The sequence below is a fragment of the Gopherus flavomarginatus genome, chromosome 5 (assembly GCF_025201925.1).
Source record: "Gopherus flavomarginatus isolate rGopFla2 chromosome 5, rGopFla2.mat.asm, whole genome shotgun sequence".
NCBI lineage: Eukaryota > Metazoa > Chordata > Testudines > Testudinidae > Gopherus > Gopherus flavomarginatus.
Window position 1 is genome coordinate 88245676 of NC_066621.1, and position 17099 is coordinate 88262774.

Consider the following 17099-nt stretch of genomic DNA (forward strand, 5'->3'; position numbering starts at 1 on the left):
TATAAGAGAGCTGAAGGAATAATTTTGCTATAATTAAGAGTGCATGTGGATCACTGCACATAATTTTAGCTGTTTCATTATAAAAAGGGTAGGGAAGTGATAATATTACACAAGGGTTCCTAAAATGATACAGCAACTAGGGAAGCAAATTTACAAAGACAGCTGAGGGAACTCAATTTGGATAGCCATGAAATAAGGAGATTAATAAAGGATATAATAAAACTGTACAAATATTTGAACAGTATTAATTAAAGGGAGTTGAATGGACTGTATTCTCTTGCTAAGGGACAAAAGTGAAAATAAAAATCAGGTTAGATATGAAATAGTAAAAGAAATAGAGCAGTGTTGTGGATGACTGGGCTCTTGAGCTCGTTAACAATTTTCTGAGATGTTCAAAGCTAATTTAGATGAATTCTCAGTGGAATTAGTGTAGGGGAAGATTCTACTTAATGCTAGGATTGGGGAATGGTGATCTGAAAGATCTTTGCTAGCTCCGCCTTTGGTGTTGGTATGGAAAACAATGCTTTATCTTGTGGAACAGACTGTGTATGCTTAAAAATCCTGGTTCTTTGTGTGCTAAGATCAGTAAAACATTTTCGGCTTTCAGTAGCAATATAAAGAAGAATCAGCATAATTAGCTCTTTTGTGTCTGAGAGAGTTTGATGTTAAGCTAGATACATTTTTCAGACTTCAGACAATTCATAGATTGTGTATTATTTATTAGAAGCACTGTGACTCCACTGGATCTGTCACAAATATCTCTTGGGTGTAATAAATAGGTTGTACAATAAATATATATTGTGCCATGATTACATACAAACGTTTATACTGGGTCAGGCCAATGGTCCATCTAGCTCAGTACCCTGTCTTCTAACAGTGGCCAGTGCCAGATGCTTCTGGAGGAGTGAACAGAACAGGGCAATTATCAAGTGATACATTCCCCCGTCATTCAATCAGAGCTTCTGGCACTCTGAGGTTTAAGGACAACCAGAGCAGGGAGTTTCATCCCCGACCTTCTTGGCTAATAGCCATTGATGGACTTTTCCTCGAGGAATTTATCTAATTCTTTTTTTAAACCACTTGAGCTTTTGGCCTTCACGACATCTCTTTGCAACAAGTTCCACAGGTTGACAGTGTTGTGTGAAGAAATACTTCCTTATGATTGTTTTACACCTACTGCCTATTAATTTCATTGGGCGAACCCTGCTTCTTGTGTTGTGTGAAGTGGTAGATAACACTTGGCTATTCATGTAATCCATGTCATTCATGATTTTTATCAATCTCTATCATATCCCCCTCCCCCTTAGTTGTCTGTTCTCTAAGCTGAACAGTCCTAGTCTTTTTAATCTCTTTTCATATGAAAGCTGTTCCATACCCTTAATCATTTTTGTTGCTGTTCTGTGTACCTTTTCCAATTCTAATATTTTTTGAGATGGGGTGACCCAAACTGCACTCAGCATCCAAGGTATAGCTTGGATACCATACCATGCTTTTATATAGTAGCATTAAGATATTCTCTATTTTATTATCTATCCCTTTCCTAATGATTCCTAACATTCTGTTAGCTTTTTTTGACTGCTGCTGCACATTGAGTGTATGTTTTCTGAGAACTGTCCACACTGACTCCAAGATCTTTCTTTAATGGTAACAACTAATTTGGAACCCATCATTTTATGTGGGATTATTTTCTCGAATGTACATTACACTCTCAAATACTGAATTTTATCTGCCATTTTGTTGCTCAGTCACTCAGTTTTGTGAGATCCCTTTGTAACTCTTGGCAGTCGGCTTTGGACTTAACTGGCTTGAGCAATTTAGTATAATCTTGTTGATAATTTATATAGTCAGTTGATCGACCACACTTTGGTTCTTTGTTTCATTATTAAATATACTGAAGAGACCAAATAACCAATGTCAGTGAGGTTTGTTAATATGGTACAGGAGAAAGGTTCTATATGGTACTAATCTCTGAAGAGCAGTCCCATGCAGTGATGTTATATTCACTTTACGCAGAAGGTTTGCTCCCCAAATTACACATTTTGGCTGGTATTATTTTTATGGTTTTACAAGTTAGGCATTTTTTACGTGTCACTAAAATCCAACCACTGAGTTTGTTCCAGTTCCCTAACTTGTTCTGTTCCTTCCTTATCTTTATTTTAGATGCTAGCATTCCAGGTACTGATCTTTGAAGACACTTCCCTAGATTGTACTAAGACAATGTATGTATGTATCTTGATTTTGACAAGTTTCCTATCTGCTTGTGCCAAATGCTTATTTCAGCAAATACAAGGTGTTATGAGGTATTTAGCATAAGTGAACAGGTTTATGGTATAGGCCAGTTTAGGCTATATCACTGTTAAAATATTTGTGTTAAATGTAGAGGTCCCCAAAGGGTGGGGTATGCCACTCTAAAGAGGGGTGTGTAGAGGAACATCTGGTGGGGGGAGTGTGTGTGGTGGGACTGGTGCCAACCCCCATGGGGGCAGGGATGGAGCACCACCCAGCTGCTCCCTGCTCCTCTCTGAGCTCTGCTTCAGTCCCGCCTCCAGCCACATCCCCAGCATGGCTCCAGTCCCAGCCCTGCCCCAGCCCCCAGCCTCAGCAGCAGGGCTGGCCTTATCATGAGGTGAACTGAGGCAGCTGCCTCAGGTGCCAGACTTTGGGGGTCACCACTAGGACCCAGAGTATAGAAAATTGTCTGCTGCTGGTGCATATGTATTCTCTCTGCTCTAGATGCACAGAGATGGTGGAGTGCTATACTAGAGGAAGAACAGCACAAGAGACATAACAGGCAAGCAGGAGAAAAGGTGAGAGGAAATAACAGAAAGCAGCAGGAGCTGCAGGAGAGAGAGGAGGAGGAGCCTCTTATGTACTTCTCTAGCACCTCCAGGAGCCTGGACTGATTAACACCAGCTTCTCAGGGAGCCTCCTGTTTCCTACGGCTTCCCTGAACCCACTTGAGGAAAACAGGCAGTCAACTGAAGTAGCAGGAGCCAGTTAGGCCCTTAAGATGCTGATATCTTCCCTCACTCAGGCCCTGCTACCATCCTGCTTATTTGTCCCCTTCAAATGAATGTTGAGAGCCACTATAGCTGGCACAGAACAGCAGTCGTGAGTGAAAGAAGAAAACGCCCCTCTGGGACAGCATTTAGAAAAAGAAAGAAAGCAAAGGAAGCTTTTCTATCTAAGCAGGAAGGAACTCTCCTGAGATACATAGACACAAATGTTCATGGTGAGCCTTCCAGCCCCAGTGAGACATGAATGGTGAGGAGATGCCTCATCTTCCAGTTAGTCAGAGTGCAGGTGACCTGGAAGCTATTGCAGCATCCATATCTCCAGCTCAAATGGATGTAACCATGCACATTCCTGAAGAAAAGTGTAGATCAGAGAAAAGAGTGGTGGAAGTGCAAGAAACAGCTGCTGCTGAGTTTAGTTCCTTAAGTCTAGATGATCCAGGACTGTGAACGCACTTGAGCAGTAGCCTGAGGGACTTCCTTGTACTGCATGAGTTGCAGCAAGTGAAAAACTTCATGTTCCCCAAAGACAATGAAAAAAGAAGTTTCCACAGGAACAAAGGACTGGAAAAATCTGGCTAGAAATCTGGCATGCCACGAGAAGGCAGCAAATCACCAGAGAGCATTCCATAGGTGCAAAGAGCTTGAGATGAGACTAAGGTTAAAGGCCACCGTAGATGATCAGCATCAAGAGAAGATTGCATCAGAGTCTCTTTACTGGAAAAATGTTCTGAAAAGGCTCACTGCCATTGTGAGAATGCTTGCTACCCAAAACCTAGCACTGCATCGCACTTCACATCAGCTGTATGTGCCAAACAATTCCTTAAAATTGTGGAGCTGATGGCTGAGTCTGATGCTGTATTCCAGGAGCATCTGGGAAGAGTCACCACCCAAGAAATGTACACACATCACTACCTTGGAAAAACAATTCAAAATGAGATCATACAGTTACTGGCAACAAAAGTCAAACAGAAGATTGTGGTAGATCTGAAGTCAGCAAGACATTACTCTGTTATTCTGGACTGCACACCTGACATGGGCCATATGGAACAAATGACTAATGGTGCGTTTTGTAACAACAGCAAAAGCTAGTGAAAATGTCCCTGCACTGGTGATGGTCAGAGAGCATTTTCTAGAATTTGTCATTGTCATTGATGATATATAGGAGCTGGTCTGAGAATTGTGCTTCCTAAAAAGCTGGAAGATACGGGAATTGCGATAGCTGACATGAGAGGTCAGGGCTACGATAATGGTGCCAACATGAGAGGAAAGAACACAGGAGTGCAGACATGGATCCGAGAGTTAAACCCTTGAGTTTTTTTGTTTTTGTTTTTGTCCCATGCAGTTCTCATTCATTGAACTTCGTGGTCAGTGATGCAGCATCAGCTTCTAGTGAGGCTGCTGAATTTTTTAATGTACACCTCTACCCTGATATAATGCAGTCCAATATAATGCGAATTCGGATATAACGTGGTAAAGCAGCGCTCCGGGGGATGGGGCTGCTTTACCTAGTTATATCTGAATTCATGTTACGACAGGCGGTTCCTCTGCGCCTGCCCATTACCTGCTGTGGCCCTTCCCAGGGCCTCTCTCGCCCCAGTTCACCTCCACTCCACCTCTTCCCACGAGCATGGTGCAGCTTCACTTCTCCTCCTTCCCAGGCTTGCTGTGCCAATCAGCTGTTCAGGGCGTAGGCGGAGGCAGCGCAGAGGTGAGCTGGGGAGGGGAGCGGTTCCTCTCCCTACCCTGATATAACGTGTCCTCACCTATAACATGGTGAGATTTTTTGGCTCCCGAGGACCGCGTTATATTGGGGTAGAGGTGTAATTCAAAGTGTCTAAATATTTTGCTCTGCATCAACTAATGGCAGATTTTGAAGCAACATCTGTGAACATCCTCTCTGACACTGAAACCACTGAGTGCCCCATGATGGGAAAGTTGAGTGGAGGTGATAAAGCCTATCAAACACCAGATTGGGAAGACAGATTATGCCATAGTTGCCATTATGGAGGTTAATGCTATGACAGGAACCGTTTGTGGGAGAACAGTAGCAGAGGGAAATGGAATCCCCAGAAACATACATAACTTCAAATTTCTGTGTGGCTTAGTGTCGTGGCATGGCATACTGTTTGAAATAAATGTTGTAAGCAAGAGACTCTTAGGTGTTGACCTTGAGATATGTGGAGCAATGGAACAACTGGACAAAGCAAAGTCATACCTACAGTCTTACTAGTCAGATGAGGGATTTCAAAACATGCCGAAGAGTGCACGGAAGTTGGCAGAGGAACTTCACACTGAAGCTATTTTCCTACCCATTCAAGAGTACAAGAGTCACCAAAGAAGAAGCCATTTTGATTACGAGGCACAGAATAATCCCATAAGAGACCCCAAACAACAATTCAAAGTTGAATTCTTTAACCAATTGCTAGATTGTGCAGTGCAGTCAGTTGAATGTTTCATGCAGCTCAAGGAACACAGCAGTATATTTGGGACGTTGTATATTCCAAAACTCCTCACTATACCTGAAGAAGACCTACACCAGCAATGCAGGGCACTAGAGGCAATGTTGACACACGATGACATGCGCAATATTGATATGAGTGATTTCGGTAACGAACTGAAAGCCCTTTCAAGATGCATTTCAGCAGGATCCAACTCCAAAGGCTGTTCTGGAATATATGTGCACAAATAAGATGACCACTCTCTTTCCAAATGCTTTTGCTACTCTGCACATACTTCTAACACTTCCTGTAACAGTTGCCAGTGGAGAACGCAGCTTTTCCAAGCTGAAGTTAATAAAAATACATCCATGCTCCGCAATGACACAGGAGAGGCTAGTCAACCTTGCAACCAGCTCAACAGAGCATGAGCTGGCCCAGACTGTGGACCTTCAGCAGGAAGCAGTTCAAATCTCTGCAACCAAGAAGGCACGGAAAGCACCACTTTGATTATTCAAACAGATAAAAATGCCAGTGTTTACTATGCAAACAAGAAAAGTTACATTTGTTGTTCAGGTGTTTGAAAGTTAAGTGTTACTTTAAATTTTTGAACAAGGCATTTTAAGTTGTCAGTTCTCCTTTATTGGGGTAGGTAGCAGAGCAGTACCATGAGAGAAGTAGAACAGGAAGAAGGCAGAATTGAGACCTTTCAAAGTTTTGACCCAAGCGAGGGGGCAAGGGGGCATTATTTGAGCTCCTTACCTCAGGTGCCAAAATGTTGTGGCCCTGCTCAGCAGCAGGCTGTTGCTCCATTCCCACCCTGGGGCCAAGGCTGGGGGCAAGTCCAGAAGCAGAGCCACCCCTGGCTGTGGGCCCGCCCACACTGCAGCCCAGCTGCCGCTTCACTCCTGCCCCTGCCCCTGCCTCTAGCTCTGGCCCCTGGCTGTGGCCCTGCTCCCAGACCAACTCCCAGCTGCAGCCACTGCCTCAGCCCCCTTACCCCTGTCCATATCCCATCCTCCACCCTGGAGTCGTGGCTCCGCTTCTGGCCCCAGCTCCTGGGGCACAGGGAGGGGGATGGGGAGGCACAACCCTCAAAAGTTTGGGGACTGCTGGCTTAATGCATACAAAAATATGTGTGTGTGTGTAGTGTGGATAATACATATTAATATGATACGTATTTATATGCTACGCAACGTATTTTAATCAGCAGTCTGCAAATTTTGCCACCTCACTGTTTACCCCTTTTTCCAGATCAATTATGAATATGTTTAACAGCACAGATCCCAGTACAGATCCTTGGGGGACACCGCTATATACCTCTTTCCATTGTGAAAAATGACCATTTATTCCTACCCCTTGTTTCCCATCTTTTACCCAGTTCCTGATCCATGAGAGGGCCTTCCCTCTTATCCCATGACTGCTTAGTTTGTGCACGAGCTTTTGATGTAAGGCCTGAAAGTTCGAGTGTCCTATGTCCACTGGTTCCCCCTTTGATCACATGCTTGTTGACCCCCTCATAGAATTCTAGTAGGTTGGTGAGGCAAGATTTCTCTTTACAGAGGAATTTTGCTAGTCCAATGAGCATATGGGTAATGAACACTTATTTATAGCCTGGAACTGGTTTTCAAAGAGGTTATTTAATCACTATCATAAACCAAAACATGATACCATACTCTTTAAAAAAAAAATTAAATGGGCTTTAAAAATCTTATTTGTGATTTTTCAGCTGGTGATTTCATCAAAAATATTTAGAGTCCATTATTTAATGTTTCTTATTTTTTTTGTCTGTTGCTGGCTCAGGGTCTCCCTTTCTCCTTCTGGTTGCTGTTTTTACTTGATCTTGCAATGATTTATGCAGGTGTTTAACTTTAAACCTTAAGTAGCCTCTAGTGAAAATAGTGGGATAACTCACATTCGTGAGTGACCATGGATGTAAATCTTTGCAGCATTGGGACCATAGAATCTCCCATTTGTGACATCCTTACCATCCATTCAGTGATCTAGTAGCTGGATTAGTTTCATTTTGCATTTAAATATTCAGGAGCATTAAGCACCTATGTAGAAAAAATTGTGCTTGTACTTGGAAATACATAACTATCAATACTTTGGTTACTGTGTTATGGAACTGGAGATTTTGATTTTCTAAGGGCTGTTCAGAGGATATTTGCTCATGAAAGTTCTGAGTTTACAAGATCAAACCTCAGTGTGAACTGATCCCAAAAGGTAGTGATCACAAGAACGTTGACTTAAACATCTGTAACTCCCATTTGAGGTAACAACTCTGAGGCCAGTGATCAGAATCCTGAAGATGGTGATGCACTGGTTAAATGTTTGTACTCCTTTATGCAAAAGGTAATATGAATGGAGCACATGCCTCAGATAGTGTTTTGCTTTTGTTTAAAACATTTTTGCTGTTAAGAAGCATGTTATCTCTGAGAAGCACAAAACTAAGGATCTCTGGTATCTTCTAGACTGAGCACTGAGTCCCATTGGGTAGATAGATTTTTTAGGTTGATCTTTCTATACAGAAGCCCTTAGAACCCCATAAAATTGGGTCCCTAATCCATAAACTATTGGAACTCATTTACAAAACTTTTTTTAAACATTACATGAATATATTGTCTCATGCTATAGAATTAGAATTTATAATCCCTTTTCCATGATGAGATAACTTTGAGCTATAATGTATCTTAATTAAAACTATCTTTAGATAGGTTTTTTCCTCAAAAGGCATTTTATCAAAAATATCTGATTTAAATAAAAACCGATTTTTAATTTTTTTGTCAAAGTTGTTGTTTTTTATCCAACCTGGTTTATTGCTCTAATGTAGAGTAACTTTCAGTTTGAGGTATGTGGTTTCCTGGGTGATGCATCCAAGCAGATCCTGAATGGAGTCCTAGCATAATTTTAATGTAAATGTTCTGCCTTCTCTTTAATAGCGTCTAAATTAAATTTGTGCCACTAACTACTTTTTTTGTCCTCCACATGTAGCAGTATGTAAATCATTATTTGAGCTTCTTTTCCTGCAATATTAGTTGCCACTCAATGGACAATTATAGTAAAGGCTGTGTACTTCTAATGAATGATAATAGCAGATACTTTTCAGTGTTTTTCTGCTTCATTAAATGTTACTGCATATCCTATGCTGATTTTTTTTTTAACAGGTCAGTACATTCAAGATTAAGTTAAACCTTTAAAATGATGGCTTAAATACAGATAAAATTTGTTTTCAATTACAAATTTGCTTTTAACAATATTCTATCCATTATTTTTAGTACAATTATTCTGAACCTAAAAACTTTTCTTAGTTTTTCTCGTTAGTATAAAAACATTTTGTAATAACCAAAATAATTTACAAGGATGGACAGGAAGTCTTCATAAGTGTCTTTATCTTCTTTGAGATATGAAGTATCATGTGCTACCAAACCTGTCACAGATCTCTTGTGTCTCCAATAAAGGGCTCCAGGGAAGATTTCACAGTTGGGTACTGGGTCAGTCTGTTTTCAAAGGATTTATGCAACTAGGTTCTTGGGCATTTTCTGCAGCTTAGTTATGTTAAGTGTTTTTATTCATAGGTTGGGAGATGTGAAGTTTTGGCAGCTGGGTAGTAGACTGGATATTTGTCCTTTTTTGTTTGTTTGTTTTTTGTTAAAGCCTAGAAAGGTTTCTGCTGTTGAAAAGGGATTTGGAAATCTTCCTCACTAAGAAAGGAGGAGACTTTGGCAACTACCAAGGAGGAGATATGGTAGGTCAGTCATTTGTCAGGTGAAAATAAAACTTTTGAGCGTCATGTAGACTTTTTTTCTTTTTTCTTTTCCTTTTTATGTTAAAAGTGAAAAGGAGATGAAGGTATGTAGTCTGTCATTACACCTAGTTAATGAGATGTGTATGTATCTAGGTATCTTAAATAAGGTTTACTTCACTGGACGGTTCCTTGTTTTCCAAAGATTGCATTAGGTGGTTTTACACTTAAGCAACTCTGATGTAAAGCTATAAAGTTTTTGCTGAGCTTTCTTTTCAATAGAGGCCATAAGGTGTAGAGGGAAGAAGGGACTGGGTAGCTGGGGGAAAAGGGGGAGTAAAGTGTGGGTATGTGTATATTTAGAGAGAGAGAGCTCTCTTGCACGCTCCCTCTGGAATACTCCAGTACCTTGTTGTATCATACTTTTGGGAGCGGGAAATATTTGCCATTTGTGACTTGGTGTGTGAAGAAAGTAATATGAAGAAATCCCTGAATTATTGTTAACTTCTTTAATTTTGACTGCACAGCTGGAAACATAAGGAGAGGCAACTCTTCAATTTCCAGTATGATCTGTCAATTATCGTTTTCACAGTTTTGGGGTATCAATGTTTGAACTGTTCCATGGTCTCCTGAAGGAATGTCCCCTCAGATCTTAGGCCTCTAGCTGTCACCTCTCTATGCAGGGATTCAGGCCCCTCTCGACCACGGGTTTAGTCTTGCAGCCGCCTTGCACTTCACAGTGTTTGTCCCAGCAAGTCTGACTCAAGTCCAACCCCTGCACTTTGTGTTCTTTCCAAAGGCTATGGCCAATGTGTGCCAGTGGTTAGTTGTAACCAAGCAGCTCTTCCAAAGCAGAGTAAATGTTTTTAAGGACAAAAGTATACAGAGAGAATATATAAAACAATAAAAGGATCTAAACACATATTTTAAGTTTACCAGAGACCCCCCTCATCAATCCTTAAGGGACTTGCTAATAGGTTTCAGAGTCTTTCAAACTACTGTCTAAGGATTTGCGTCTCTTGGTTATCAGGCTGTGTTAGATTGTAGCCAAAGAAGCACCCCCTTCAGTCAGTTCAAGCCCAACTTTTAAACCCCCAATCCCCATCTTTGTTTCCAGGCTTCCTGAAAGAGGTAAAATCAGTTGCTACTCTTGTTCTCCCGGGGATAAGTCTTCAAAGGCTGGCTGTCTGCATAATCAGCCTTGGGACTTTGCATTAATTGTCTCCTAATGATTCCAGATTCAACAGGGACCCCACCCACTGAGCCAGAAACACAAACACATAAAAAACTTATTGATACAAATGTCTGTGAATATTTTATGGGTACCTATTGTCTGGCCCATCTTGATATAATAGTCGTTGAAGTTTTTCATGCTTTCAAGGGCTGCCTCAAACATACAGATAATATTCATAAAGTTAATGTAATAGTCTCAAGATATGCCTGTGTTTGTCATATCTTTCAAAGTCAGCATTTACTCCTTGAATCAGTGTTGCTGCACAGACCTCATTTTGAGAGACCCATTGGATTACATTACATGTATAGCAGTTGCAATTTGGAGATATGATGAACACAAAAGAAATGGCAATTTCTTCTTTGAAGTTGTCTTTGCTTTACCACTTGTGAATAGAGCCGTGGTGTGGACCTGCAGAACTGGCTTGATAATAGAGTTGGTAGGAAACCAAAATTTTCATTCCAAATTGGAATGAAAAGCCAGAATTTTCAGTGAAATGAAAACTCTGAGATGAAAGGTTTTTTTTTGAACTTTCTTAATGTTCTGTTTTGATGATGTCAAAATATTATTGAACATAGCATATCAAATATATTACTATTTCAATATAAAATTTAAAATGAAATCAAAACAATGCAGTAGAAACAGAATATTTTCATCTTCTCATAATATTTTGACCTTACAAAAATGAGATAAAACCACTGAAATGATTTTCTGTCAGCTCTGTTGAATATCCATTGGTGTGGTGTTTGAATAGCTTCATATGAGGACGATGTCACTGCTCTACTCTATGTAAGGAAATGCAACACCTCCCACCAAACTGCCTCAGTATCTTTGCTGCAGTTTAGAGAGCTAATGGAACTTGTCTGTAAGGTCTTCGAGCTAGTTAATTTAATTCTAGTTTGTTCTTCTGGTAGTTGTTAATGGTTTAGTTAGTATAGGTTAGCTTCAAATAGGTTATTTCTTTACTTTTGCTATTTATCCTAAAAATAAACTGATATATTACTGTACAGCTTTAAATATTTTTGGTCAATATAGCTATTTATAGATTTTCTCATGCTTTTTAGCTGTTTTATATAAACTGTTTATTAAAATGAGCATTCTCTTTATTAATGGAATTGTCTAAACCGTATGGCAATAGGGCATTACAGTTTCTGTAAAACTTGCTAATTATACCACCTGAAAATGTGGCAAGCCTTTTCTGTTTTAAAAAAAAAAAAACCAAAAAAACCCAAAGCAAATCAAAACAAAAAATAACCAAAAAAAATTACCAAATGATATTTCTTATTGTTTCCATACTGCCACAAAATAATTTGGTTTTTACTTCAGTACTTTGAATGGATTTTATGTGTGTGGAAACAAAGATATTAAACCTTGGTTTAATAAACCTTCTCATTAAAATTAAGATACAGTCAGTGTTCTTATAGAAATATAGTATCATTAACTGTTGTTCTCTCTCTTGCACTCCAGTAACTGGGTGATAGGCATAGCATGAAATCCAGACTCCATTAAAGTCAGTGGCAAAACTCCTATTGATTCATTGGGGCAAAGATTTCATCATAGGTGTATTTGGAAGAATTTGTTTTTTTATAAATACCAAGAATGGATAAGAATTAGAGCTGTCTAAGGCCATATCTACACTTACTAGGGATCAACACTGCTGTGATTGATGCAGCGGGGGGTTGATTTAGCAGGTCTAGTGAAGACCTGCTAAATCGATTGCAGAGTACTCCACCAGAATGAGAAGATTAAGGTGAGTCAATGGGAGAGAGTCTCCCATCGCAGTAAATTGACCTAACCTATGTTGACTCCAGCTACGTTATTCACGTAGCTGGAGTAGCATAACTTAGGTTGACTTACCACATTAGTGTAGACAATGCCTAAGGGATGTAACTAGAAGTAATAGAATAAAGTATTAGTGAAGTACTTTAAATGTCAACATTGTTAATTGTCATCATTAGCATCAGAGTTAGTACCTACTGAAATGAATGGGGCAATTCACACCTCAAAGTAATTTTCAGGTGTACTGCAAACTCAGGCAGACATTGCTTTATCGATTACACTCAGGTCCTATTCTGAAAGTTTTCTTTGGAATTGTAAGAGCTTAGAGATGAGTTTTCTTAAAAAATGAAGACTCAGGAGAAGAATTAACAGGTCTGTCTGCACCCCAACCCCCAACTAGTACTTTGTGCTCCCCTAGGTGTGCTTGGGGAAATGTTGCTGTATTCAAAGGGCAGTTAGTCTCCCAACTGGTATATCTAAAAGTTCTAGGGTTTTTAATTGCACAAGCCTCGGGAAAACTACAGTGAAGGGTTTCCCAACCTTTCCTGTTTGCTCATTTAGTATTTCATCCGACATTTTTCTTACAATCTTGAGTTTTCATAAGCCTGATAGGTTTGCAAACTTACATGGTTGAGAGATCTTCAAGGAAAATAGAGGATGTTGCAGGAAATATGAATCTGGTCCCAAAAATCATGATTTTCTTTAAAATCATGAGTTTAAAAATAATAAATTGAGAATTTTTTATTTGCTTTCTTGTTTTAAACCCTCTGCATTTAGATTTTCTCCACAACCATGAGAGTTAGAAACTTCCTTTAAAAAAAAACACAAGGCTGAGAGCCTCATATAATAACATGACTCTGAGAGCTAGAACTGTATGAAAAATGCCAGATATCACAAGACACTTGATACTTTCACTATTGTTGATAATACTGAAGAAGTGGTGTGCAGGGAGGTATTCAGTAGGGGCACTTTTTCATTTAAGTCTGTAGAAAATCAATATAAAAGAATTATAGAAATTTAGGGCTGGGAGGTGTACATAGTTGGTGAAATCAGAATTTTGCTATTTTACTATTTATGCTGGTAAAACAGGACAGGAGACATACAATTCTCCCCTGAAGAGTTCAGTCACAAATTTAATGAACACTTATATTTTTTAATGAGCATCATAAGCATGGAAGCATGTTCTTTGGAACAATGACCAAAGCACTGCTTTGGAGTTTCAAGTGTAGCCGAGCCCTTAGTCTGTATCTGCAAAAAGAACAGTACTTGTGACACCTTAGAGACTAACAAATATATTTGAGCATAAGCTTTCGAGGGCTACAGCCCACTTCATTGTATGCATGCAGTGGAAAATACAGTAGGAAGATGTGCATATGTATGCATAGACAATATTAAACGATGGATGTTACCATACACACTCTAATGAGAGCGATCTGTTAAGGTGAGCTATTACCAGCAGAGGAGGGAGAAACTTTTTGTAGTGGTAGTCAGAATGGTCCATTTGCAGCAGTTGACAATAAGTTATGAGGAACAGTGGGGGGGGAGGGAAATAAACATGGGGAAATAGTTTTACTTTGTGTAATGACCCATCCACTCCCAGTCTTTATTCAAGCCTAATTTAATGGTGTCCATTTTGCAAATTAATTCCAATTCAGCACTCTCTCATTGGACTCTGTTTTTGAAGTTTTTTTGTTGTAATATTGCAACTTTTAGGTCTGTAAGCAAGTGACCAGGGAGATTGAGTATTCTGCAACAGGTTTTTGAATGTTATAATTCTTGACGTCTGATTTGTGTCCATTTATTCTTTTATGTAGAGACTGTCCAGTTTGGCCAATGTACATGGCAGAGGGACATTGCTGGCACATGATGGCATATATCACGTTGGTAGATGTGCAGGTGAATGAGCCTCTGATAGTGTGGTTGATGTGATTAGGTCCTATGATGGTGTCCCCTGAATAGGTACATGGACAGAGTTGGCAATGGGCTTCGTTGCAAGGATAGGTTCCTGGGTTAGTGTTTTTGTTGTGTGGTCTGTGGTGCTGGTGAGTATTCCAAACCACCATTAGTGGCCCACACTTTGCATAATTACAATAGGCCCTCAGAGTTATATTTCATATTTCTAGTTTCAGATACAAGAGTGGTACATTTATACAAATAGGATGATCACATTCAGTAGGTTATAAGCTTTGTAATGATACCTTACAAGAAACCTTTTGCATAAGGCATATTCCAGTTACATTATATTCACTCATTAGCATATTTTTATAAAACCATATAGACTGCAACGTCACAGAAAGGAGGGCAAAAGAAGATTCCCAGCTGCATAGGAAATACTGATTCCTGACAATCTGCACAAATGTTCAGTTGCAGATAAGGAGGAAAGAGTAAGATGGGGGGTTAGATGATAGCGTGCCTTTCTTATCAATTAGTACTTTAAAATCAGTTCTAGATACAGTGAGACAAAGGAAATTGTTAGAACCAGGAGGTGATGTGTTTTGCTAAGCAGAAAATTAACTGAAAGATGTTTTTAAAAAGTCACTTTGGATAAAATTGTTTTAGTCTTGTTATGGCAAATGTAGTACATATACAACTGTTAAGACCAAATTAAAAGTAACTCCTATGTTTATTTATATACAAGTTATATATAAGTTTTAACAATTTGAGCTGGCTTCATAAACTTGGTTTTGTCTGGAGATACATGGGTATGCATCGTTGCGTATGTTTTAGCATTACATGAAGTACTTGTGCATTTTTCTATTCAAACACTTAGTTGATTTTCTTTTTTTCTTTCGATTTGAAACCAGAAGATTTCCTTCTGTGCTTAAGTATATGGTGGTAATTTATTTGAAGTCCCTTCCCCACCCCTCCTTTGAACGTTCACAAATGTTTTCTACAAAGAAACAGTGAGTAGTATTGGAAAGCCTAATAATGAAGCTGGATTGTGTTGCAGTTTAAATGAGAAATAAAGATTTGTGATTAATTTTATGTTTCCATACTTGAAGCCAGTGCAGGTTGACCTAGTTAAGGATGAATGCATATGGAGGATAGTTAGTTAGTTTATAAATTACTGCTTGTAGTCTTTGGAGTGCTTGTAAGATGCTTAATTGCTGATATAGATGCTGCTTGGCCCATCTACATGTCAGTAGTGGAGTCCATTATAAAAATGGCAACTCACCTCTTGTGTACTAAGGCAGGTACAATAAAATGATAGCTAGTAGAGAGTTCATAAAACATGAGAGAGGATAGAAGATGAAAAAATAGTATAATTTAAAAATAGCTATGCTTATGTTTCCATTTGAGATCATACAAAATTTACTGCAGAATACCTATTCTGATTTATTGATTAAACCAATGATTTAATCTTTTGCAATGTGTGAAATGGTATTGGACAGATTAGTGAGCATTATTATTTTGAAGAGCTGATGATGCTTCACATTATTTTAGTTCTGGAGCAGATTGTTTTGTCACATGACATATATTTCTAATACACATGGTTTATTTACTGTGAAAACTTAAAAGGTTTTCTTTCTTTAGTTGACGAAGGGGTAGAAATGTAATCTGCCAGTTTTTTCTTGAATGTATATTTACTTTAATTGCAGTCCAATATATTCCATTATTTATAAATCACGTTACTTAATTACACTTGTTTTATTCTTTCTACAGAATATAAAACGAAGAAGCACATGATACTAAAGCTTTCTACATACATCTTAAGGATCTCTCTTAAAGAATTGCTGTAGGACTAATACTGATTATAATTTGTCTTAAGCATAATGTGGTGAAACAGAGGAACAGAAGTTGCCCATCTTTGTGCCAACTAAGGAATTACAATGTTTATTCTGTGAGCTAAAACAGTTTTGCAGTGAACTGAGCATCTGAAAATGCGGCCATGGACTGGTTCCTGGCGTTGGATTATGCTCATCCTCTTTGCCTGGGGGACCTTGCTATTTTATATAGGCGGACACTTGGTACGAGACAATGAACACCCAGATCACTCCAGCCGTGAACTATCCAAGATACTTGCAAAGCTTGAACGTTTAAAACAGCAAAATGAAGACTTAAGGCGAATGGCAGAGTCTCTCAGGTAGGTTTAAAAAAATTTATTCAGAAAACCTGTGGGTGATGTCTCAAAGTTCTTTGAAGTTTTTTTTATCTCATTGTTTATACACATTTGCAAGATTAAAACAGATTTCATACAAACATTTTTTTCTAGTTATTCCTCTATGCACATGGTAGCATGATTTATTGTGAGTGAATGTTGAAAAAAATTAATTGTATGACAGTTACTATACACGATGATGATGTCTGACAGGATAGAGACAAATATAATCTATCTTAATGCAGAGTTTGCCCCAGAAGGGCATTTTATAGACTATATATGTAACCCTTCTGCCAGGAGGAGCCAGCAGCAACAAGGGCCAGGTTCAGTATCTCGGGGTTCCTTTTCAACAGTACAACACAAAACCATCTTGAGCCCCTATCCAGTGACCTGGGACAATTACACACCACCTCCTGGTTGCTTCTAAGAGGCCATACTTCCCCTCTCGCAAGCACTGAGTCTGAATGTAGCCAAATCTTTTAATACAAGGAGGGAATTAACTCAGCATTAATTTGGGGAAACACGGCAACTAGGGTTCATAAACACAAACTATGAGCAAAAGACCCACCCACAAGTAAGTTGGGCAGTGTCCTTTTCCCCTCAAGGCCTTAAGTCCAGCAACCCCAAAGTCCCTTTAACGTGTCTGTTCCTTCTCTGTACCCCACTAACAGTTGCTGTCTGTGGCCAGTGCAGCCCCAGAGTTCAGAGGTTCATTCGCAGAGTTCACCTCCCATATTGTGTGGAAGGCGGGGTGGGGGGAAGTAAGGAGGCACCTTATATGCTGCACTGCTTG

General features: G+C 39.3%; 1 protein-coding gene across 6 annotated transcripts in view; it reads left to right on the forward strand.

The window, feature by feature from the left end:
* The window catches only part of FUT8 (fucosyltransferase 8), a 256259-nt gene that overhangs the window by 109613 nt on the left and 129547 nt on the right, over positions 1–17099 (forward strand). For 3 of the 6 annotated variants that reach the window (XR_007774466.1, XM_050953513.1, XM_050953514.1), the window contains exon 1: positions 15875–16291. The exons of 1 other annotated variant lie outside the window; for it this stretch is intronic. Coding sequence is in view for 2 of the 5 variants with exons in the window: in XM_050953513.1 (XP_050809470.1) it covers positions 16089–16291 (203 nt within the window). In the remaining 3 variants the exon portion in view is untranslated. Of the gene's footprint in view, positions 1–15874; positions 16292–17099 lie in introns of those variants that run through there. 2 more of the 6 variants (XM_050953516.1, XM_050953515.1) reach the window with 2 other exon arrangements.